This window comes from Chiloscyllium plagiosum, unplaced genomic scaffold (genome assembly GCF_037043375.1).
Source record: "Chiloscyllium plagiosum isolate Xiang-an unplaced genomic scaffold, Cpla_swu_hap1 HiC_scaffold_2, whole genome shotgun sequence".
NCBI lineage: Eukaryota > Metazoa > Chordata > Chondrichthyes > Orectolobiformes > Hemiscylliidae > Chiloscyllium > Chiloscyllium plagiosum.
Window position 1 is genome coordinate 108,267,840 of NW_028270140.1, and position 24,268 is coordinate 108,292,107.

The window sequence follows — 24,268 nt, forward strand, 5'->3', positions numbered from 1 at the left end:
CAGTAAAACCTAAGTTTTGATAGGTCCTATTGCCTTTACTGTATCCAGTGTGTAGTCATTTCTTGATATCATCTGAAACTAATTGAATGAGCTAAAAACTAGAATCTGAGGACTTCAAGAGGAGGAGAGATCCATCATCCACTCTGCACTCCTGGCTAAGAAACAAATAAAACAGCTTCAGCCTTTGATCTCACACTGATTTTACACTGACTTCACCATCAGTTTGGGGAAATTCATGAAGAGTCCTCCTGCCATTAATTATTTAAGTATCCATTGTGTTTCCAATTACCCACCCTGTTTCAATACACCTTCATTTCTTTTCCCTTTATCCAATAATCCAGTCCAGTACTAAAGGCTGACGCAACTTGTGTCTCAACTTCAAAACCCAGTTATGAATTCCACAGCATCCCTCTTCTTTATAGCAATAAGCAGCATTTAATGGTAGTGATAGAAGCCTTGCCTGTCAGCTCAAGAGCCCACAAAAGCTATTCTGCATGGCTGCTGCTTTAGATATCAATCAGGCAGTTTGCCTAGTAGCAGGAGAATCTTTCCCAGGATCAGGGATTTTGGAGAGGGCTGAATCTCTGCCCAACGGGATTGCCCACTTTTTGGAGGCCAACAGCTCTTCGTTGTTTAGCAGTGCCATGGGAAGGCAGTGTCTTCTGCTGATAATGCACCTACTGGAACATAAGAGGGAACTATTCCACAGGTGAGTGGTTGCTTGGAGGGGTGTCAGCAGTAAGGACAGGATGGATAGCTCCCAGCACCTATATATACTCATGTATGATAAAACCAGAAGCTGCAATACATGGTTAACAAAGGATAAATATAAGAAATTCAAAACGTGGAGTAAAAGAAACACATTTGAAATCTACCGTCCTCCCCTGTGTGAGTTTGGAGGTGGGTGATACATTTAATTAGACAGAAAGGTGTTCCGTGGGAACCTGCCAACTTCTCATATCTGCCTTGATTAACTCTGTGTGGTAGGAAGGCTTGTGAAGCCTTCCTGACCCACTGCATCCCCATTTCTCGATTCTGGATTCCTTGTTCATAGAGATGGAGAAGATAAGAGCAGGAGATGGCTATTTGACCCTTTGAGCCTAATTCAGCATTCAATGTAATAAGGGCTGATCATCAAGCTCAGTCCCCTTTTCTGGCTTTCTTCCAATACCCTTTGATCCCTTTACTCTTAAGATACTGAGAGCCTTTAAATGAGGCATTCTTTCCCTCTTTCCTCCCTACAGAAAGACTCCTGCCAAGTATTTAACCTTTTTGATCTTGTTGTACTCCATCTACTGGTTTTACTCGAGTGTACAACTGCAAGCAGTCAAGGGAAAAAAAGACTTTTATGATTTGTTTTCACCACAGCCACACACTTAGAAAATCATACATGTGACTAAATGTATGTTCCTGGAATTCCCTCTCTAAACCTCTCCGCAGGCCTGTGACCAGTGGAGTGCCACAAGGATCAGTGCTGGGCCCTCTACTTTTTGTCATTTACATAAATGATTTGGATGCGAGCATAAGAGGTAGAGTTAGTAAGTTTGCAGATGACACCAAAATTGGAGGTGTAGTGGACAGCGAAGAGGTTACCTCTGATTACAACAGGATCTGGACCAGATGGGCCAATGGGCTGAGAAGTGGCAGATAGAGTTTAATTCCGATAAATGCGAGGTGCTGCATTTTGGGAAAGCAAATTTTAACAGGACTTATACACTTAATGGTAAGGTCCTAGGGAGTGTTGCTGAACAAAGAGACCTTGGAATGCTGGTTCTTAGCTCCTTGAAAGTGGAGTCGCAGATAGATAGGATAGTGAAGAAGGCGTTTGTTATGCTTTTCTTTATTGGTTAGAGTATTGAGTACAGGAGTTGGGAGGTCATGTTGCAGCTGTACAGGACATTGGTTAGGTCACTGATGGAATATTGCGTGCAATTCTGGTCTCCTTCCTATCGGAAAGATGTTGTGAAACTTGAAAGTGTTCAGAAAAGATTTACAAGGCTGTTGCCAGGATTGGAGGATCTGAGCTACAGGGAGAGGCTGAACAGGCTGGGGCTGTTTTCCCTGGAGCGTTGGAGGCTGAGGGGGTGACCTTTATAGAGGTTTATAAAATTATGAGGGGCATGGATAGCATAAATAGATAAAGTATTTTCCCTGGGGTTGGGGAGTCCAGAACTAGTGGGCATAGGTTTAGGGTGAGAGGGGAAAGATATAAAAGAGACCTCAGGGGCAACCTTTTCACACAGATGGTAGTACGTGTATGGAATGAGCTGCCAGAGGATGTGGTGAAGGCTGGTACAATTGCAACATTTAAGAGGCATTTGGATGGGTATATGAATAGGAAGGGTTTGGAGGGATATGGGCCGGGTGCTGGCAGGTGGGACTAGATTTGGTAGGGATATCTGGTCGGCATGGACGGGTTGGACCGAAGGGTCTGTTTCCATGCTGTACATCTCTATGACTCTATGACTCTGTTTAATATGTTCCTTAAAGTCTCTGTCTTTGTCTAAGCTTTCATCACCTGTTCTGGTATATTCTTACATGGCCAGTTTAGGGCTCCAAGAACACAGGACAATGGACAAGTTTGCCCCTGAAAGTCACTTGAATGCCAAGGAAATTTCAATCACGGGGCTGACCAATTAGAAAAAAAACCTCTGTCAGTAGAATAGACAAAATTGATTTTCTCTTGAGTTTACTATTGCAAGTCAGTGGTGGTGAAGTAGTTGTATTAGGTAATTTTCTGAAAGGGCTAATGTTAATGTTTCATTGGCTCATCTCATTCTACTGATGTACAGTTTGTGGGTAGAAACGAGGGTTTCTGTTTCTTTTTTGTTTTTCGGGGGAGCAGATGTATCTAGCAGTTCCCTAATTACTGCCCTCTGGGGGATGGGAGTCCCCGTGCCTTTCTATTGATACGATGTGCCTTTTGCTGGAGATGATAGTTCATGCCTTTTTCAGGAGATCAGTGGGGCTGTCTGTTAGGGGGTAAAAGCAGCTGCAAGAAGGGTGGAGGGGGAAGAGACAGAGTGGAGAGGCTGAACGAGGGTTGGTTGAGGGGAACGCTGAGAATTTTGGAAAGGGAGAAGTAGCTTTTTCCCTTGTAGTAGAATATGAATCAATTCCTACAGGGTGAAAAATTGGGAACAAAATCTCTTCCCATCATTACCTAATTGCCTTATCAAATAGCCAGCACTTTCTTCAAAATTGCACTCAGTAAGAGTATATCAGTTATTTTGAAATACTCACTTATTGTCATTTTACATCTATGTCTTATATTAAGTACAGTAGTGTCCAGGAGATTGTTGTGTTAAATTAAATTTACTTGTGTTAAATTTAATTTAACTTAAGTTAAATGGGAGTTTGACAGTTATTGAGGATATTGATGAATTCTTCAAATTCTGCTTCTATGTGATTCCAGTTACTCCATATGTCAACACAAATTGAAAAGGTATTGTTATTCCGTGATTACATCACACAAAAATTTAAAATGAAAAATGGCAGCCCTTGAGAAAATCTCATGAACAGTCCTCAAAAATAAATATTTTGTGCACTGGCAGAGTCAAGTAATCAACAATATTGTAGAATTCCAGTGTCAAAATCTAGATTGTCATTTGGTGGTTCCAAATGCTGAATTAGGCTCAAAGGGTCAAATTTTTACTTCTATTTGTGACTTTTTGGTTGCAAATGTGGAATGATTAGTGGGAATGGGAAATAGCATAGGAAGATCTTTCATTGATTTGGCATTATCCAAAGACTGCAATATGGTTGTCTTATATGCACAATAGATTGCATCAATACAGTTTGCTTAAATGTACCTTTCAGGAAGGTTGCTGAACTTGCCCCCTAATTCTTATCCACTAATTTCAAGCTTGTAAGAGAGGTGAAGGCTCAATTTCTTCCATATTGACTGATCTTTGTATCTGTTGTGTGTTATTTTCTCCTTTAAAAACAATGGATGAGTAACTTGTATTCATATACAGTAGCCTATATAAGCCTGATTAATTGATATGAATGGGCAGCCAGCAGGAGGACTGACTGCACCTTTTCATTTCCTTTTCTTGCTGGGAATGCATCCCATCTGTTTGCCATTTCCTCAAGAGTTATCTGTGTTTTTTGTTTGGTATTCCCTTCTTTTGCACTGCAAAACTGCTAGGCCTCGGACACCATTAGTTTTCCATTTTTGTTGACTGGAAAATGTCTGTTATCTGTTTGACATGTCCCCATTTTTATATGTCATGCATCAATAATTCCTTGCATGGAATAGGCCTACTAGTCTGTGTTGTTTTTAATTGTTAAACATTTTCTGTATAGTGGCTTTTCACATTATATTTCGAAATGTAATTTGTTGTACCTATAAAATTTCCAAAATTAAAATAAAAAGCTTTATGCTCACTAGCTAGCTTCACAATTGAGGATGCTGTCTTATCACTTCCAAGGTTGACTCACTGAAACATATGTTTCTGTGCTCAACCTTGGTTCTCTCTGCGACCCATTGTTTTTAAAGGAACATGTGGGTGGAAGGCTCTGAGCCTATATGCAGTGCCAAAAGATCAAGTATTTCAACATCTCAGAAGTTTTAAGAAGATAGCAAGGTATAAATATTAACAGTACAGATGTAGGAATACATTTGAGTGCGTAAGGATAAGGCAGTTACAACATTTTATCTGAGAATATATTTATATAAGATGTTACAAGGGCTTTATTCTACCTGTAATGCCCAAATAAGTTTTGAGTGTGCTTTTTGTCAATTATGTTTCTGTTCAATGTAACTATGTACTGAAAAAGACACCTGAGTGACTCTTTGTTTTCTTTCCATTTAAAAAATGGAATGAATGTACTAGAGATTATCTTAATGAGCCCAGAGTGTATATCATTGTCAAAAACTCAAGAATATAGCTATATACCTTTATGATACAGAAAATAGATTACTATTGTATTTTATCCAGCATTGTAAGTTGAAATAATTTATACCATATGTATAGATCAAAACTGTATTTGTTTTTAGGATGACAATTATATGGGTAATAACTTCTTAATTGTGTAAAGCACCTTACATTTATATCATAGAGATGTACAGCACGGAAACAGGCCCCTTAGTCCAACTCATCAATGCTGACCAGATATCTTAAATTAACTTAGTCGCATTTGCCATCACTTGGCCCATATCCCTCTCAACCCTTCTATTCATATGCCCATCTGGATGTCTTTTAAATGTTGTAATTGTACCAGCCTCCACCACTTCCTCTGACAGCTTATTCCATACACTCACCACCTTTTGCATGAAAATGTTGCCCCTTAGTTCTCTTTTAAATCTTTTTCCCCTCACCCTAAACCTGTGCCCTCTAATTCTGGACTACCCCAACTCGGGGAGAAGATTTACCCTATCCATGCCCCTCATGTAGTGCCTTTCATGATTTCAAGGCACTTAATGAACTGTAGACACTATTGAAATGAAGGAAACACATGAGTAATATTGTGACTTATTTTGCTAGTAAGTTGTCTGATGCAAGTTGAAATGTATCATCACCTTTACTACTATATAATCTCCATTCACCTACAAGAACTATGTTCTCATTATGTTAGTGCACATTTTCATGTCATAGAGCTTAGGTAAAGGGTAACAGAACAAGGTTTATGAATTCCTAGGTTTATAAATATAGTGTAGCCAACAGCAGTGGTGCAGAGACTGGCAAGCTTGACTTTGTGTATCTGACCAGCCATTACTCTATTTATTCACTGGGGCACTGACTTAGTCGCTTATCTGGAGTTAAGTGGAAAGATTACCGGCCCCCAGCAATCTATCTCTAGATTCTAATAAGCTATACTGTCTAGTCAATCATTAACAGTGCTTTGGAAAGCTATGATGATTCTACTTCAGGTATTAGTATGAAAGTAGATTTAAGTTAGACTACTCTTTGCTGAGCAAAGATTAGTTCCATCTGTTGCATGGTATATACAGTAAAGTGAAAACGGCTTTAAAACATACTATACAAAAAAACTTTAAAATTTTACATATTCAAGAAAGGATTGTGACCTCGAAGTTAAATCTATTCATTTGCTTACAGTCTGTTTTTAATGGAAATAATTATTCAGTTGTATAAAATAATGCTGTGTTTAAAAATTAATGCAGCTTTTATTCTATGAAAATCAATATCACTGTAGAATTAGGTGTAGATTAAAGCCATTTCATAGAGTCATAGAATGGTTACAGCATGGGAGGAGGCCAATTTGCCCAACCTGTCTGTGCTATTTCTCTAAAGTGCCACCCTCTCCCTTTTCTCTGTAGCCCTGTGAACCTTTCCTTTTCAGAAAGTTGTTGAATTCCCTTTATGAAAGCCAACATTGACCTTGTCTTTTCAATAGTCCCAAACAATCCGTTCCAGACCCTAACCACTTGGAAAAGTTTTTTTTCTTATGTCACCATTACTCCTTTTGCCAGTTACTTTAAACATGTACTCCCTGGTTCTCGATCCACCAATAGGAGCAATTTGTCTCTGTCTACTCAGTCCAAATCCTACTTGATGTTGAATATTTATGTGAAATCGCTTCTTGAACTTCTCCAAGGAGAACAGTCCCAATTCCCTAATACTTACGTAGTGTTTATTGGATCAAGTGTAGGCCATTATGTCCCTTGTCCTGTTCTTTAGATGGATCATGATTGATGTGTGTCTTAAATTAATCTATCCAACTTGATTAAATAATCATTGAAACCCTACTATTTTGAAATGTTCAATTGACTTAGCTCCAGCAACTTTTTGTGGGGAGAAAATTCCAGGTTTCTATTATCCCTTGTGTAACCATATAGATTTTTACATCATTCTGAATAACCTAACTCTAATGCTAACATTCTGCCTCTTCTTCCGAGCCTGTTCGTCCAAAGCTTTGATTGTGTTAAAAGGATAGAGGAATATGCTTGATATGTGAGCAGAAAGAGGAAAGACCCAGTTTTTGAGAATTTGAAACAAAAAGAGAAACACTTAGTAATTTCTGGAAAATCTGTGGAGAAAACAAGTAAAACCAGGCATCTTTAAAGGGTTGGATAGGGAAAATTAAACTGGAAGTTGAGGAATACAGAATTAGGAGTCACAGTCTAAGGTAAGCCATTTAGGACAGAGATGAGGAGAAACTCTTCACCCAGATGGGTGAACCTGTGGAATTTTCTTCCATAGAAGGTTGTTGAGGCCAAAATATTGAATGTTTTCAAGAAGGACTTAGATACAACTCTTAGGACTAGAGGGATCAAAGCCGGAACTAAGTAGGGATGATCAGCCATGTTCATATTGAATGGAACATCAAAGTGCCAAATGGCCTGCTCTTATTCCTATTTTCTGTGTTTTTGTGGAATTTGGTTCTTAGTCATTTCTTTCTCATCATGGACAAATGAAATTGCAGACTGTTATGCCACCAACCTGAAGCTTGCTGGAGTCCTCTTTAATTGTGGCATCCTGAGCACTCGCTCAAGGTAATCTAAGGCCTAAGCAATAGAGCTCGACCATAAAACTAGAAGACAGGGTTGTGGTCATTTCCCAGCCAAGAGAACCTGCAAGAAAAGGCAACTCTGAGAGATACAGCAAAATAAGATGGGTTATGATTTTTTTTGTTTTCTTCTCTGGGTCAGAAATATCAAGAGTTTTTTTTTTGACACTTCACACAGAAACTTCCTGTACCTCGTCCCTCATTCAACTGGAATTCCCCTCCCTTTACAACTTTAGTTCCATCCCAGAGAATTAATTTTGTCAATCTCGACCTCTCTGGAAACACTTCCTTGTTCTTAGAATAATTTCCCTGGATTCCATGGCAGGAATTTATAGATTACATGGCTTTGAGTCCAAAGGATCTATGCCTAAAATGTTAACTACATTAATTTGTGTTAATGGGATTGCCAATGCTCGGTGCAACTAGAAAACTGTGACACTAAAAAACTTTTAAAAACATTTATTGGGCAACAGTAAGCTTTTGGTTGATCATTATTCAAAATTTATTTACTTATGTATACTCTCACAGCCTTCTTTATATTAAAACTTGACATTTTGATGTTGCTCTTAATTTGGGAGCAGGCTAAAGCCACCTTTTCAATCTCTTTTTGGAAAAATCACACCAATACCCTCATTCCTGAGCCAGAAATTGAGCTTTTAAACTCCTTTCTAATTTATTACCAATGCAGCATGCTTCTACTTGCAAAATATCACTATCTCTATTTCTACAACATCCTCCCCACCTCACTTCTAATCTCTTACCACTTCCATGTTTGACATTTGATTGTGTTATTTTCATTAGACTACACATCTGTGACCCCCCCCCCCAGAAATGTAATAATTTGCAATGTATGAAAAAAATGAAAAAAAGATTCTTCTTAACAACTGAGCTTTAGCAGCATTGTCTTTTTATTAAAGCTGTATTAGTTGTCAAATGTTTTGTTAGATCAAAGAGATTAAAATGTGTTACACTGTGAAATCTTAGCAGCCATGCAGTCACACTTCACATATAACTTCTATCAGTTGGTAGCAGACTCCACATACTCCTAATACTACAACTTCTTTCAGGAAGCCCTCAGGGATTGAGAGAGGCGGGAAGCAGAGCTAAAGCCATTGTCGAGGGGAAGAAGTTACATTCTTCCTGTTATGACAGGAAATGCAGACAAATGTGCTTCCTGTCCATTTGTTCAGGAGGGAATGAGATCTTCTTTGACCTTTAGCAAAGGTACAACGTGTCTTTTGTTGCCTTAGTAAACATGTTTTCCCCTAATGATTCCTATAATATATACCTGTCAATATTATATTTAAAAGAAAGAAATCGGAAAGTTCTATGGCCAGTTCATGATAGGTGGTCTGGAATGCTTCGTTGGTAAACACAGCAAATGGTACTTTGTGGTATTTCTTGGCTCCCAGTTTCAGTGTAGTTCTGCCATATAGGAAAACTCGTGAAAGCAATAAAATCTTCATTGGAGTAGGAAAACATGACAATTTTCAAAATTGTACCTAAATATAAAAAGAAGACTGATTAAAATTAATGCTTGAGAATTAACTAGCATTTTATTTTCTGATGATTAATATTGTAGGGTGGGATGTCATGATATTCACGTAATGAAATTGTCCTGCTGCTTGATAAACATTGGATTATTTTTTCTGAGCAAAATACGGACAAATAGATACAGTTTCTGAAGTTGTAGGGAGCTTGTAACATCTGCCAGCTGTACAACTTTGACCTTCAATGCATTGGCAGTACATTATGTTATTTTGCAAAAGTTCAAGTATCACTGAGGCACATAAATGGATAGAAATGAATATTCATTTGCACCAAAATAATTGATTTTGAAAACCCAAGTTCTTTGGTCTTCCAATAAAGTTAAGCAAGAATGTTGACAAGTCTAGATTGCTGGTTAGTCAGAGGCAAGTGTGGTATATCATAAAGGTATTAACCAACAAACATCAGAGTGATAGATTTTTTTTCAGCAAGTTAAACATAGAATTGCTGTTCAGGACTATATGTTAGATTTATAATAATGAGTATTGCCACTGATCCTGTTGAGCATATTTAACAGGAAATGTGAAACACAAAAATCAGCGTTCTTTAACACTGTGCAATTTGCTACTTGAGTTATGCACTTAATTTATCACCTCAAATTGCTCCAACCATCATGACAGACCTGTGTGTAAGTATTTCATTTCAGTGTTATGCAGCAGAAATTGTTCAAATAGCTTACCTATTCATTTGAAAAACAAAGTTTATATTTTTATTGCTGGATATTTTTGAAATTTAAAGTCGTAATAATATGAAGATTTCACTTCCTCACTCGTATACTTTACTGACGTCATAGTGATTTCAGCTATTCAGGCCTTAGATGCTGAAATTACCCGCATAAATATTATTGCATCTTGACCTCCCCTGCTCCACCTTTTGGAGCTAACTTACTCTTCTTCCACCAAGCTTTGATCACCCCTTATAATCTTTTTTGATTCACTGTCTATCCCTTCTTACCTTCCATTGAAGGGTATTGTAACATTTTACTCTGTTAAAACATCCAGTTGATTACAAATTGTTGCTGTACTTTCATTAACTTTGTAGATTGTTAAGTATTGTCACAGAATAGAATAGCAATTGCTTTTTGGTGGATTTACAAGGAGGTGGAATGAATAAATGATTCTCCTGGGATGTGCTCAGTTTCCAGGCTCTATGTAAAGGAAATGAATTATTAGAGCTGATAGGAATATATTTCTATCCATTTGTGAGTTCCCAATTCAGAAATGTTGCCTTTATATTTTATTGTTTTCTGCTCAGCCCTATCTTCCACATGACATAGTGTTCCTGCACTAAAAGGATACACAGGGAGCCTGCTTTCAGGCTGTCGACACTGCCAGTCTGGAATTGGTTGGAGGGAGGTGTGTACGAGTACAGTATTCTACTTTGGCTAGTCTGATTTTTTTTTTGTGATTCTCTTCCATTTAGTGATTCTCTCCCAAGTCCATAGTTAAAATAAAGACTTCAGTGTAATCAATTTAAAAATTTGCTGAAGCTTAAAGACCTTTTTTTGGTTCATTGTAAAATACGAACTTAGGATAAGAATTATCATCATATATTTCATTTTTGTCTGAAAAGATGTTTTTTGCAGAAATGTATAGCTTCTTTCTTCAAATGCAACTTGAATGGATTATTTATTTATGTATTATTAAAATGTTTAAGGTGCAATAATTCATCAGGGTAGTGCTATTTCAGTATTTATGGGTTGTTAGACACACAGCTTATTTGATTTAGCACTGGTTTGCGGTTTAAAAAAACCTACAACTGCTCAGTCACAACTGTTTTTTTAATACAGTAACAAAGGGTTCTGTACAGTAGGCAGCAATATTTTATTTTATTTGGTTTTGGTTGCTAATTTAGTGCAGAATAATGTAGTGTAAGCAAAAGTGTGAACTGAAAATAGATTGCAAGTCAAGTAATGAAATTTGAGCGAAACTGTTCATTTATAAAGTTATTGTAATAAGCAACCTAATTTATTGCTTCCTTGAATAAAAATTTATGCATACCTCTTGATAATGTAATTTTAAAAATTTCTGGTTATGCTTTCCCCTAAAGAAGCTCATTTCACTCAGTCTTGCTTTCTCAGTCTCGGGACAAAACATTCTGGAGATACCAGTAATACTGTTGTAATTATAAACAGCAAACCATCTGCACTAAGGCATTGCTTGTTCTGTGTATTTTTCTTTACTACCCTAACTCCAACAAAGCTCTCCCCAGAAGTTGGGTGAGGAATGGCAGATGGAGTTTAATTTAGATAAATGTGAGGTGCTATATTTTGGAAAAGCAAATCAGAGTAGCACTTATACACTTAATGTTAATGCCCTGAGGAGTGTTGCTGAACAAAGAGACCTTGGAGTGCAGGTTCATAGTTCTTTAAAAGTAGAGCCACAAGTAAATAGGATAGTGAAGAAGGCGTCTGGTATGCTTTCCGTCATTGGTCTGAGTATTGAATATAGAAGTTGGAAGGTTATGTAGCAGCTGTACAGAACATTGGTTAGGTCACTTTCGAATATTGCATGCAATTCTGGTCTCCCTCATATTGGATGTTGTGAAACTTGAAAGGGTTCAGAAAAGATTTGCAAGGATATTTCCACAGATGGAGCATACAGAGAGAGGCTGGGGTTGTTTTCCCTGGAGCTTTGGAGACAGGGATGACCTTATAGGGATTTATAAAATCATGAGGGGCATGAATAGGATAATTAGACAAGGTATTTTGCCTGGGGTGGGGGAATCTAGAACTAGAGGGCATAGGTTCAGGGTGAGAGGGGAAAGATATAAAAGAGACCTCAGGGGCAACTTCTTCACGCAGAGGGTGGTACGTGTATGGAATGACTTGACAGAGGAAATGGTGGAGGTTGGTACAACTACAGCATTTAAAAGGCATCTGGATGGGTATATGAATAGGAAAAGTTTAGATGGATATGGGCCAAGTACTGGCAAATGGGACTAGATTAGGTTAGGATATCTGGTTGGCAGGGAGTGAAGGGTCTGTTTTGGTGCTGTACATGCCTATGACTCTAAATAAATTACTGTAAAGAGTCTGTTGAGAACAAGCTGAATGTTACTGCAAAAGCAACTTATTACCGATGCTGCGATTCTCAAATCAAAATGGGCAACCTGGAAACACTCAATTGCTTAGGCAGCATCTTGTGAGGAGAAAAACATATTTAAAGGATGGAATCGGATAAGGATCTGAGTGACATAGGCTGCAGTGAGATTTGTGGTAGATTTAGACAAGAAGTCCAGTGAGGGTTATCGTGACATCAGGGGCCTCTTGCTCCATCTTTTCTGTTTTTGCCAAGTGGTGAAGTAAATTTCTTGTCTGGCAGTGGCAAGTTGCTAAATAAGGTGAATTATAGCTTGCTAAATGCCTTGTTAATACTGCAACTCATCTCATTAATAGCCGGCTTCCTATCTTACCAAACATGCCAAACAAGCTAAACGTCGAGTCTTCTCAGCATGGAAGTCAGAGCCAGTACCTGGAAGCATGAGCTTGCTGCTAGCTCCATCCAGCTGCCATGTTTGTCAGCACAAAATAGCATCTCTGAGTATGATCCGTGGGCACCAGCTGCATGCACTGCTTGTTCACAGACATTGGCATCTGATATTTGCCGATCACTCTCAACCATTGTGGCACCTCTCTGATATATACGCAGACCATTCACAATGCTCAGAGTTGCATTGCAGGGTGCAGCAGCGAATAGCATTGAGAGACTGCTGCAAGGATACATTTTTGTGCAGGCACAGGTGCCAGGCTGTCAGATTGAATCATGGAGCGTTTCTGGGCTGCTCAGCCCGTAAGTGAGGGATTGCAACCTACATGTAGAAGTCTTCCCATGTTCTTGTTTGGGAGTCCTCTGAGATCGCGAAGTAGGTCACAGTCAGTCCGATGGCTCCATAGCAATCAGTCCAGGGGGAAGGGTCCATGTGGTCAGAGGTCTGGCCACTCAGGGTGGACCGTTATCAATTCATTTACTCCATCCACAGAAACAAAGTTTGATTGAAGGCTCGGAATAAGGCATGGCGAGGTGGGGGCGGATTCCAGAGAAGGCAATTCAGGAACCTATTCTTTGGGATTGGGTGATGGAAGCTGTGTGGGTCAGGGTGAAGACAATAGAGCATTGATTGGAAGTGGCTTATGCAAAAGAAGGTTCGGCCATTTAAGGAGTACCCTGGCTGCAAGATGGTTAGTGTATTCATACGCAGCATGCTGATGCGACATATAAGCAGGTGTAGGCTTGTGTCGACAGGTTGGGTCGGGCTTCAGGGAAGTGTTTAATCCATGGAGTTTACAGGCAGGAATACCGGAAAGGTCTGGATGTTTGGGGCCTCAGCAATGTGTAGAGACAGGTGCTGGAAGCCACTTGCCGAAGAGCACTCACGTCATGCTTCATTGTCCTGGAAATCCAAAGTATGCAACAGGAAAAGAAAATGGCTGCACCCACACCCAAAGTGAGCAGGGTAAGTGATTTAATCTGTGAGGGAGGGGTCTGCAGGAACCACTGATGTGAGGCCCTTTAAAGGAAATCAAGATTACACATGTATGTGAGAACAGGATGCAATCCAGCAAAGTTCCTAATCCTTGAATGTCCTAATGCATTGGCTCCTTGTTTGCTGGAAACCTTCATTTCCAGACATCATTGAAAATATCGTTCACACTTGCACTTTTGCACACAAGGCAGAGAAGGAATAGGAATGTGATAAGATGTGTGACAATGGAGTCAGCAGGAATGCCCTATCTGTGCATTAGTTCATTTCACTTTCAAGTACTGCAGCAACCTCTCAATACACATCAATCCACAGTCCATCCTGTCTACATGTGAAGATTGGCGTCAGGGCTTCACAGACTCTAACAAACAGATGTAGAGACAAAACAATGAAATATAGTCAAATGTGACAATTCATGTACAGTGCATCAAAGTGCACTCAATTGGTTGTTTACTTTCTCTCTTTCTCATGAAATCTTAGTGCAGTCTCTGGTTCTACAGTTAGGGTGGAGGAACTCTTTTTAGCACTGGAGGCCAGAGGTTTAATGAGACAAACCTGGGTGTGGGGATTCTGGATGGCCCAATCATTCTGAGGGCTAAGGGCTTTTGCCCGAAACGTCGATTTTACTGCTCCTCGGATGCTGCCTGAACTGCTGTGCTCTTCCAGCATCACTAATCCAGAATCATTCTGAGGGTCAGCTTGGAAGGCAAGTGTACCCTCCTCAGCTTGAATTTCCAAGAGTTAGAGGAGATAGAGTATTCTGAGATGCCTCTGTGTGGTTCCTTCTCAAGCTGGGTGTCTTGTGACATTACCCTGACTCCTCATAAAGAAGGATGGATGGTTAGAACAAAGAAACAGTACAAGACAGGCCATTTAGCCCACCACAACTACATCAACATATGATGCTTTTCTAAACTAAAAACTTGTTGCTTCTTTGTGGTCTGTCTCCCCTATTTCCTGCCTATTCGTATGTCTGTCAAGATGCCTATTAAACATTGCTAGTATATCTGCCTGCGCATTCCAGGCACTGACCACCATCTGTGTGAAAAAAGACTGACAACATCTCCTTCAAACTCAGTCCCTTTTTACTTTAAACCTATATCCCCCTAGTAATTGACACTTCTATCCTGGAGAAAGACTCTGACCATCTATACTAGGCATGCCTCTCATAATTTGGTACACTTCTGAAGTGTTTTGAGGGAGTGATTACACAGCATGGACAGCGTGTCCTCCAGGATGCCCCTTTTTTTTTCATTATCTTCTCAAGTATGACTCTAAGTAGAACCTCAAATAGATCCTGTCTGAGAATTGCAGCACCATCTTGCCTTTGTCAGATACGTGTTCAGGTTCCATCCTTGACCGAGCAAGACTGTTTCAGGTGCTCATACAGTTGTGCAGTGGTCTTTTAAATATGGCACGGGTGTCCAAGGTTGCTGCTCTTTTGATAGCTATCTTGTGAATGGCAAGTTGTTCTAAGAATACCTCTGGCAGCTTATGCCAGAGGATGGAACTTAGTGTTCTGCCAGCAATCTACCAGGATCCCAATGCAGTGATGAGCTTGGTTAGTATATGTAGAGCTATTCAATTTTTTTTGTAAAAATCACAAAACCCAAGATCTAATCTAGTCCTCACTGATGAATAGCACATTTCAGTATAGAATTAGTAGGTCTTAGAACCATTCAACAAAAGAAGTAGTTCAGAGTTAGTAATGGTCCTTGTGATAAACTGAAGTTGCGTGTAAATATTTTCTCTATATAACAAACCTTTGCTGTTTACAAAGTTAAGATGAACACAGCTAAGGTATGGTTCAGAATAAAAGCTATATCTGGTAGTTTGCAGCAACAACAACTTGTATCATGTTTTTAATGAAATGAACATCACAAAGCCCTTCACAGAAGCACAACTTTCTATATTTTGGACAGAAATTTTGACAATTTAATGATGATACGGATTTGGGAAAGGTGCTGATGAAGCAGAGCTGGCTGTCATCAGTACACGTTTGAAACTGTGATTGTTTTTGAATAATGGCAGAAGAATGTGTGTAAATGAGAATGGGTTATGGTAGTGGATAAAGAGAAATTCTTTAGAATAGCAGAAATAATGATGTTGGAATGCAGAGAGAATCTGGTGAAGTCATTCGCAATTATGATCAAAAGGCTAAAAATTGACCCAGGTGAGTTCATCCATACTCAGCAGGATGATGAGGAGAGGCATTGGAGGAAGGTTATGTAAACTTTTGTCAAAATCATAGAGAGTTTGAGAAAGGCGAGTTAGCCTATAGTATAATCACATGGGATGTCAGTTATGACTTGGTGATAGCCATTTTGGTACTGTGGCAGAAATCTGAATGAAGGAGTTGAAACACAGAATTCTAGGAAAGGGGAGCATGAGTTTGGAAAACAACAACACATTTAAGGACTTTAAAACTTAAATGAAGTTTGGAAGTGGTATTGCAGTTTGCAAGGAAGAAGGTTAGGTCCGAGCAGTCCCAGTGGGGAAAGATTTGCAAGTCAGTCTGTGAATCAAAATCAGTACTTCAAGTTTGCATTATTCTCTGTTACAGTTTGATTCCAAGAAGGACTATCCTAGAGGGGTTTTCTTGAGTAAAAGAAAAAGTAATTTTATTACTTGCCAACATCAAGAAAAATAATAATACATAACATCAAATAGACAAACAAGCACAGATATAAAGTTTAAAAAAGAGGAGCATGTCTAGTCTTAAAAAAGATCAAGAATATGCAGTTTAAAACACTTAAAAGTCCCTGAGACTTCTGGCCTTAACCTAGGACCAGGGTTGTTTAATAAATGACTTGTATCCTACACTGGAGTGAAATTTGCAGATATATTGAAGTTCTCAATGAATCAATGTTTCTCCAATGTACTTTTCATTGGGCCGTGTCTTTAAAGAGGCTAAGCAAAAGGTAGGGGAGAGGAAACAAAACTTTCAAATCTGCTTTGACAAATTCATTATTCTTTTTCCCTGTCTCTGCTCAAAAGCAGTTGCCTGTAATCCAGTTCCTTGGTTTATTCACGTTTGGCTTTATTTACAAGCTGAATAATCAGAAGGTGAGTCTTCCATCCTAATTAGGTGAAACTTCCAGAAAGTCAAAAATTGATAGGTCATTTTTACCACTAAAATAACTCATGAAAATTCAAAAAGACATTTTGTCTCAGGAGATAAAATGGATGGATTGAAGCCTTACCAATGAGTTATCTATGTATTAACTTGATAAGCCATTTCTCATTCCTTGTTTTTTTTTACTTTATCTTACTATCAGAGACAATAATGGAAACTGCGTTGAGTAATTAAAATTGGTTCAGTCCAGTAATTACTCCTCCTTCCTTGTTGAAAAGTAGTCCAGAAAATTATTAATAATTATGATATTTTAGACAAAGTTATTTATTTATTTATTATTTACTACATTACAATAATAAGACTTTTTGATCCGGGAAATATATCTTAACTGCTGAAACTCATTATAGCACCATATGGCTCAAATGCATAGACAGTCATCATGGGCATACCATGTTGTATCCATCTATCCGTCACTTAATGTCATTGTGCACCTAATTAAAGAGTGGTTTGATAGCTTGTTCTGCTGATTAGCCAACTCCTATCCGAAAGAAAGTGCAAGTAACAGAAAACAGAACAGGCTTAAGTTAATTTCTGTCAATTAATTGGAGGTTTACAAATGTAAGCAAATGTTTTCTGCTGAGTTGTAACATTACAGGAATATTAACTTTAGAATTCTGATGCGCTCATCTTTTTATTTTAATCATTTTTTTCTGTAGACAAAGAATAGATTTAGTCAAATGAGAATGTGTAAACACTTGTAATTCAAAGGTTCTTTAATGATTTATCATTTTTGAAAAAAGTGTTTACAGTCTGTAGTAGCTATAACATTTATTGATTCAAGTAGTGCAAAGTAGTGCTTCTACATCATGTGCCTGTAACTTTTGATAACCATTCAAAAAAGCACAGGAAAATTAAAATAATATCCAGATTCATGAAAGTTTAGTTAATTGCTTTTCCTTTTTTATTTCCCTTCCCTGTCACGTTATTTACAATGTAAACAGTAAAATCCACTGTTTACTTTTCCAAAAATCTGGTTTATTTCCTGAAGATTAATTTTTTTTATCACTATTTTTCAAGTTACTGACTAATATATGCTGGATGATAGTCAATTACTTTTGTTAAGAATAAATGATAATGAATACAATCTATACTGCAGGCAGGAATTTTCAGATATTCTTTGAAGTTCATTTATATTGTCCTAGAAGTCACCTGTTTACAAAGTATGCTCTTTTAAGTTAACAAAGGCCAAGTTAATTGGATTAAATTCATTAAATATTGTGCACTGTCTCATTCAATGAGACCTAAATTGAATAGCTTCCAAAACAGATATGGTGGGAACTTGCCTTCATGACTCCCTACAAAAAATAGCCTTCTTACCTGGAAGTCAATTGAGAACATTAAGTCATCACTTGAAGGCATCCTGTCACTCCTTTTGGTATTCAACTAGTGGTAAGTGAGTGTGCCGTTATGTGAGCAACCTGCCAGGAAACTCTGGCAAGTATGACTGCAATCTTGTTTGATTCCCTTCCCTTGGGCAGCCCGTGCCCAAATTGATGTACTACCTCAAGACACCTCACTGGAGCTGTTCCATGCTCCACTAGCAATCTACCCACTTGCTGTACCAGTTGTGCTACTGCTTCCAGTGGGCCCAACCCCAACTGGATAAATGATGGAATGATGTTAAAATTTGTTGTGGTGGGTTGGGAATGCAGTGTGGAGACTAAATAACCGTGGGAGGGTTGATACACACTGTCAACCAGTGGATAGACCCATTACCAGCTCATTAGAGACTTGGAGAGCTACGACACAGAAAAAGGCCCTTCAGCCCATCATGCCTATGTCAGTCAAAAATGATCATCAAACTATTCTATTCCCATTTCGTAGCAATTGGCCGATAGTTGTGTATTCACTGAATTCACAAGTGCAGATCTAAATACTTCTTATTGTTACGAGGGTTTTTGCCTCTTGCCATCATTGCAGGCAGTGAGCTCCAGATTCCTACCACCCTCTTAATAAAAAGGTTTTTCCTCACTTCCCCGTTAAACCTTCTTTCTCCTTACCTGAAATCTGTGCTCCCTGGCCATTTGTCCCTCCACCAAGGGGGAAAGTTACTTCCTGTCTAACCTGTCTCTCATAAGTTTATAAATCTCAATGATGCCTGCCATCAGTCTCCTCTGCTCCAAGGAAAAGAACCCTAGTCTATCCGTTCTCTCTTCATAACTCAAATTCTCTAGCCCAGGCAACATCCTGGTTAATCTCCTGTGCATCCACACCAGTGTTATGGCATCCCTCCTATAAAATGGATTCCAGAACTACACACAATACTCTAACTGTAGCCTAATCAACATTTTATACAGTTCTAATGTAACCTCCCTGCTGTTAAACTCAATGCCCTGGTTAATAAAAACAAGTATACCATTTGCCTTCTTAACCACCTGTCCTGATACAGATTGGTGTACATGCAGACCAAGGTCCCTCTGATCCTTAGTGATTCACAGGGTCCTGCAGTTCATCACATATTCTATTGCCTTGTTTGTCCTGTTCAAGCGCATCACCTCACATTTATCCAAATTGAATTCCATCTGCCACTAATAGAAGCTGGAGTTGCTCTCCTTGGAGAAAGGATTTAACAGGCATTCAAAATCATGAGAGGCAGTCATGACAGATTAGATGGGGAGAACCAATCATTATTGGTGGAGGGATTGAGAACGAGAGACAACACTTTAAAATGATCAGCAAAAAAATGAAATGGCAACACATGGAAAAAAAATGCATCAAGTGGTAATGATCTAGAATACATATGAATTCAGTTGTAGCTTTCTAAAGAGAACTAGATATTTATCTGAATAGAAAAGAAAATTCATGGCTAATAAGAAAAGCTGGGATATGGAGCTGGTTGTTTTGTTCTATGGAGAGTCGGCATGAGTACAATAGGTTGAGAGTGGGCTCCTTCCGTGCTGTCACCATTCTTTGGCTCCAAGTGTTGAGCTCCAAAGTGACAGTGCTCATTACATGCTGTTTGTCATCATGATTTAATTTGACCTGCACTGTGACTGGCTGATGTCCTTACCAAATCAGATTCTGGTTTGTTTGTCTAGTATACGCACAAGATGTAAAAGCTATTTTGGAGATTTGAGGGCTGTTTTAGCATCCAGTTAATTCTAACTTCATGCCTAAATAGATTATTGCTCAGTCAACTGTAAGGAAAAATAATATCCTGATTAAAAGAAAATTAGGCCTATGGTTCAAGAATATTGTCTGTAACAGATCTGAGTGTAAAAGTATAAGGATACGCAGAAACAACATTCAGCATCACAGCTGTTGTATGTGATTTTCAATCATTGTTCAACAATGGACTAGCTTTTTCTAGGATGTATTTAACTAGTACAAAATAGTGCTAGCTTTCTGGAATTGCCTAGTTATGTATATATAGTGGTTTGAGAACCTATAATTATGATAACTTTGAACATGTATGTTCTCAGACTTCATCTGCTTTTTATGTCTTCTGCAGGTGACATTTACCAAGAGGAAGTTTGGGTTAATGAAGAAGGCTTATGAGCTAAGTGTACTATGCGACTGTGAGATTGCTCTGATCATCTTCAACAGCACTAATAAACTGTTCCAGTATGCCAGCACCGATATGGACAAAGTATTGTTGAAATACACAGAGTACAATGAACCGCATGAGAGTCGAACAAATTCAGATATTGTTGAGGTAGGATTCATCCTGAGATATTTCTTAATCAGTTGAATTAAAAATCTTATGTGACAAAATGTAGCAAAAGACTTTCTAAAGTTGACGAAGGAATTAGATCTGTGGATAGAACTGTTAAGTATGAAGTTGATTCAATGTAATTCAAAAGTTGTTCAATCGCAAAAATTGGTATGGAAGCAACGTGTTCAGATTTGCAAATTTATCTTATATGGTCCAGTCACACATTAAACTCATAATTAATTGCCCCCATGTTATTTTTGAATTTGGAGCACCAAATCATATCACTGCCTCTAAAATCTGATCTAAGTTTGATGGGTTTCATTTGTGTGCTACATAATCATATTATCACACGTTAAACAAAACAGTTTCATTCACTCAGAGACAAGCAAATGATGTTAATATTATTTCCAAGGCGGACTAAAATTTGTAGCATTATTAAGATATATCCTTTACCAGCCTTACTCAAGTCTACTCATTAGGACATGAACCAACAAAAACCTCATTGACAATTGAGAGATCCATTTCAATTCTAAGGTTACCACTTAAGATGAGAGTTCAATTTTTGGGATATACAGACTGAATTGATCCTGCATTGATCTCTTTTATACACCACCTTTAGTGTCACAGCAAAATGGAAACTGCTTTGTTGCTCTACTAAGAATGGAAGGTAAAATATACCCCTATATAAATTCCAGCATTATTTTTTCAGTATTTTTGAACTCTGTTTATGCACTTGGGAGCTCCTGAAAGCAACAAGACATAATTTTGCTTCATGTCAAAGTATTTCAGGCTGTAGAGAAGATTGCGATGCTTTTCCTGTTGAATACCTCATCATAATGTTCATCACTTAGAGAAGACTATGGCTATAATGCTTTATTTGAATTCTTTTGAACATAGTTTCCTAAAATGATATAATAAATATCACATTCTCTTTGTGAGAACAGAAAAAGCATAAAATATGAAACAGTATCTGAAGGAGAAAGATTAGTTAGCCTTTTGGATTATATCAATTTCATCCGGAACTATTCAACCAGAACCTTCTTCCACATTCAGATATTGATTGCCTGGCAACAAAATGCCATAAGTTTCAGTTCTTAGTTTCATGTTCCAGGCTTTGTTTGCTTCATTTTACTTATTTTCATCTATACAATAATATTAGGATTGCTAGTAGATACAGCTGAACAGACTGTTTGCTAAAGTGCTCACACAAGTAATAAAAGAAGTTTCAGTAATTAACAACAAAATTCAATTCACTGCTGCATTAATAGAGTGATGCTGTTTATGAAGTTTTCTTTTTTTAAACTGTAAGAAATAGATCTTTATTCTTTAACTGATTTGAGTGCAGTTTTCTTGTAAAACAGGCTTCTTCAGGTTCACAGCCAAAGACAGCATAGTTTCATGCCTGGAGGAAATAGCTCTGCAGTTGTGTGGGTGTTGAAAGCGGGTCTTTACACTAGCTGATGCTCTATGTAATTAGCATGTCTTTGCTTGATAATTAGTGGTGTGGCTACAATGGTGCATAGCCCCATGGAAGCTTCTCAGGCATGTTTAGACAGATTGAAAAAGTTTGTACTCTGGGGAACCTTACAGTCACAAAAATGCCACTTTGTACCAATTCCCACACTGAAGTTTAGAAATGTGACATTTAGGGGATGCAGCTTTCCAGAGTACTTAAATTAAAAAATGGCATTTATTTGAGTAGAAATGAGTGAAATTCACATTTTGCCTTTTCTCATAAACTTAGAACATTACTTGGTACTTGACAGGTGACTAAATATTTAAAAAAACAATATTGTCATAGAGCAGCCAAAATGTACAGCAAATTACCTCAAATAACAAGGAAGAATAGAATTATCAGAACTGTTCTAGTTATTGTTTGAGGGATAAATGTTGGCATGGATGTCAGGAAAATACTTGCTCTTTTTGAAAATAATAGGAAGAGAATTTCCATGTGCATCCACATACAGACATAGCCTTGACTGTGCATCTCATTTGAACGATGGCACCTTTACTAATGCAGCATTCCCTCATCTCTGTGCTGAAGTGTCAATTTAGATGATGTCTGAAATCCTAGGGGTGGGTCTTAAACCCGTGTCCTTCTAACTTAGAGGTGAGTTCACTTTCTCTGATATTAATAATAAAATAGTTCTCAAGCAACTTCAAAAATACACATAAAGAACATTCACAAAGGGACAGGAAGCTAGCCAAATTTTGTTAAAGAGAAAAATGTTTGAAGAGACTGAAGGGGTTAGAAAGGGAATTCTAGATCTTGTACGCTGAAGGCTTTCCTACCAAGTCAAGGTGACAAAAGCCAATGTCAAGGATTGAACGTTTTCAGGAAAACACAATGTGACAGGTAATGATCATAGGATCATGGTTTATAAAATGGGATTCTTGGAGAATTATGTAAAAAGATTAATTGGGCAAGAATATATATTTGATACATGGAGGGGCTGGTATAGAATTTAGGTATATGTAAAAAGCAGAGTTTAATGTGGGATAGCATGTAGATAGCAAAGTTTTGGACATGTTATTATCAGAGAATAGTACATTGAAGACCAGCAGGAAGAATGTTAGAATTCGGTTGGAGGTGGTGAAAGTATTAAGGGTTTCAGTATTGCTGGTGTTGAGGTAGGGGTTAAACAGGCAGGCTTGGTGCACCAGTAGAACTAAATTGTCTTTGTGACAGAATATAGGGAATCTGATACCTTAATGTCAAGCATTAAGATTAAGTTGCAAACAATTAGGTTAAGAATGAGTGTAAGGGAATTGAATTAATGACAAGAAAAGTAAAGGTGCCATCGTTCAAATGAGATGCACAGTCAAGGCTATGTCTGTACCTGGATGCACATGGAAATTCTCTTCCTATTATTGTTGTGGTTCTGTTCGCCGAGCTGGAAGTTTTTGTTGCATCTGTTCGCTGAGCTGGAAGTTTTTGTTGCAAACTTTGATCTTCCTATTATTTTCAAAAAGACCAAGTATTTTCCTGACATCCATGCCAACATTTATCCCTCAAACAATAACTAAAACAGTTCTGATAATTCTATTCTTCCTAGTTATTTGAGGTAATTTGCTGTACATTTTGGCTGCTCTATGGCAGTATTGTTTTTTAAATATTTAGTCACCTGTCAAGTACCAAGTAATGTTCTAAGTTTATGAGAAAAGGCAAAATGTAAATTTCACATTATTACTGGGGCCTGGAGATGATGACTTTGGTTTTCTCAGTATCGAGTTGCTCATGCATAGATAGTAATATAGTAGTATTTACAATAAAATATTACCTTCTTAAAGTTAATTTAGTTAGAGTTTGTTCTAAATATGTGCTATGTCTCCTACTTTATTGTCAACCTTTAAAACTTTACTGTTAGATGATTATTTGTTGAAGATATCAAGGACATCCTTAAATTGCATAACCATTGGAGCCATTCCACCACTCCCTTTTCTCTTGATTCTTTACAAAATTCCAAATAGGGAGAGCAGTAATTTTGTTAAAATAACAGCAAAGTGACAGACTGTCTAACTATTCCAATAGTAAATTAGAATCATCATGGTCATGTAAACTAAAAAACGTTGATTGCATTAACAGAATCAGAATGTCGACAATATCTCATACACCAAGCTACTTAAAACGATTTGCAAAATTACTGCAAGGAATCAAAAACACATCATCTTGTAGTTAAAAATAACATCAGTGAATGAACAGTGATAAGTAAGTCTTGCTATGTAAAACATTGATATTCTTGCCATTTACGTATTTAAATTAAACTTGCAGTCAGGATTCAGCAGTGCGTAACATTCTATGATACTGAGCACAATTACACAGGTTAGCATCATATGCATAGAGCAAAAAATCAATCAGTGTGTTGACCACTCACCTTGCTCCTCCCCCACTTCTACCTAAACATAGATATAGACCCACAAATGAACAAGTGTCATGGACACTTATATATGCAAGCAATAAGACTGATTGATTG

At 38.0% G+C, this 24,268-nt stretch overlaps 1 protein-coding gene across 13 annotated transcripts in view; it reads left to right on the forward strand.

Moving 5' to 3' along the window:
• mef2cb (myocyte enhancer factor 2cb) overlaps positions 1–24,268 on the forward strand; it is a 302,892-nt gene that overhangs the window by 192,544 nt on the left and 86,080 nt on the right. For all 13 annotated transcript variants that reach the window (XM_087999396.1, XM_087999410.1, XM_087999439.1 and 10 more), the window contains one exon: positions 20,091–20,294. In XM_087999396.1, coding sequence (XP_087855522.1) covers positions 20,091–20,294 — 204 coding nt within the window. The remainder of the gene's footprint in view (positions 1–20,090; positions 20,295–24,268) is intronic.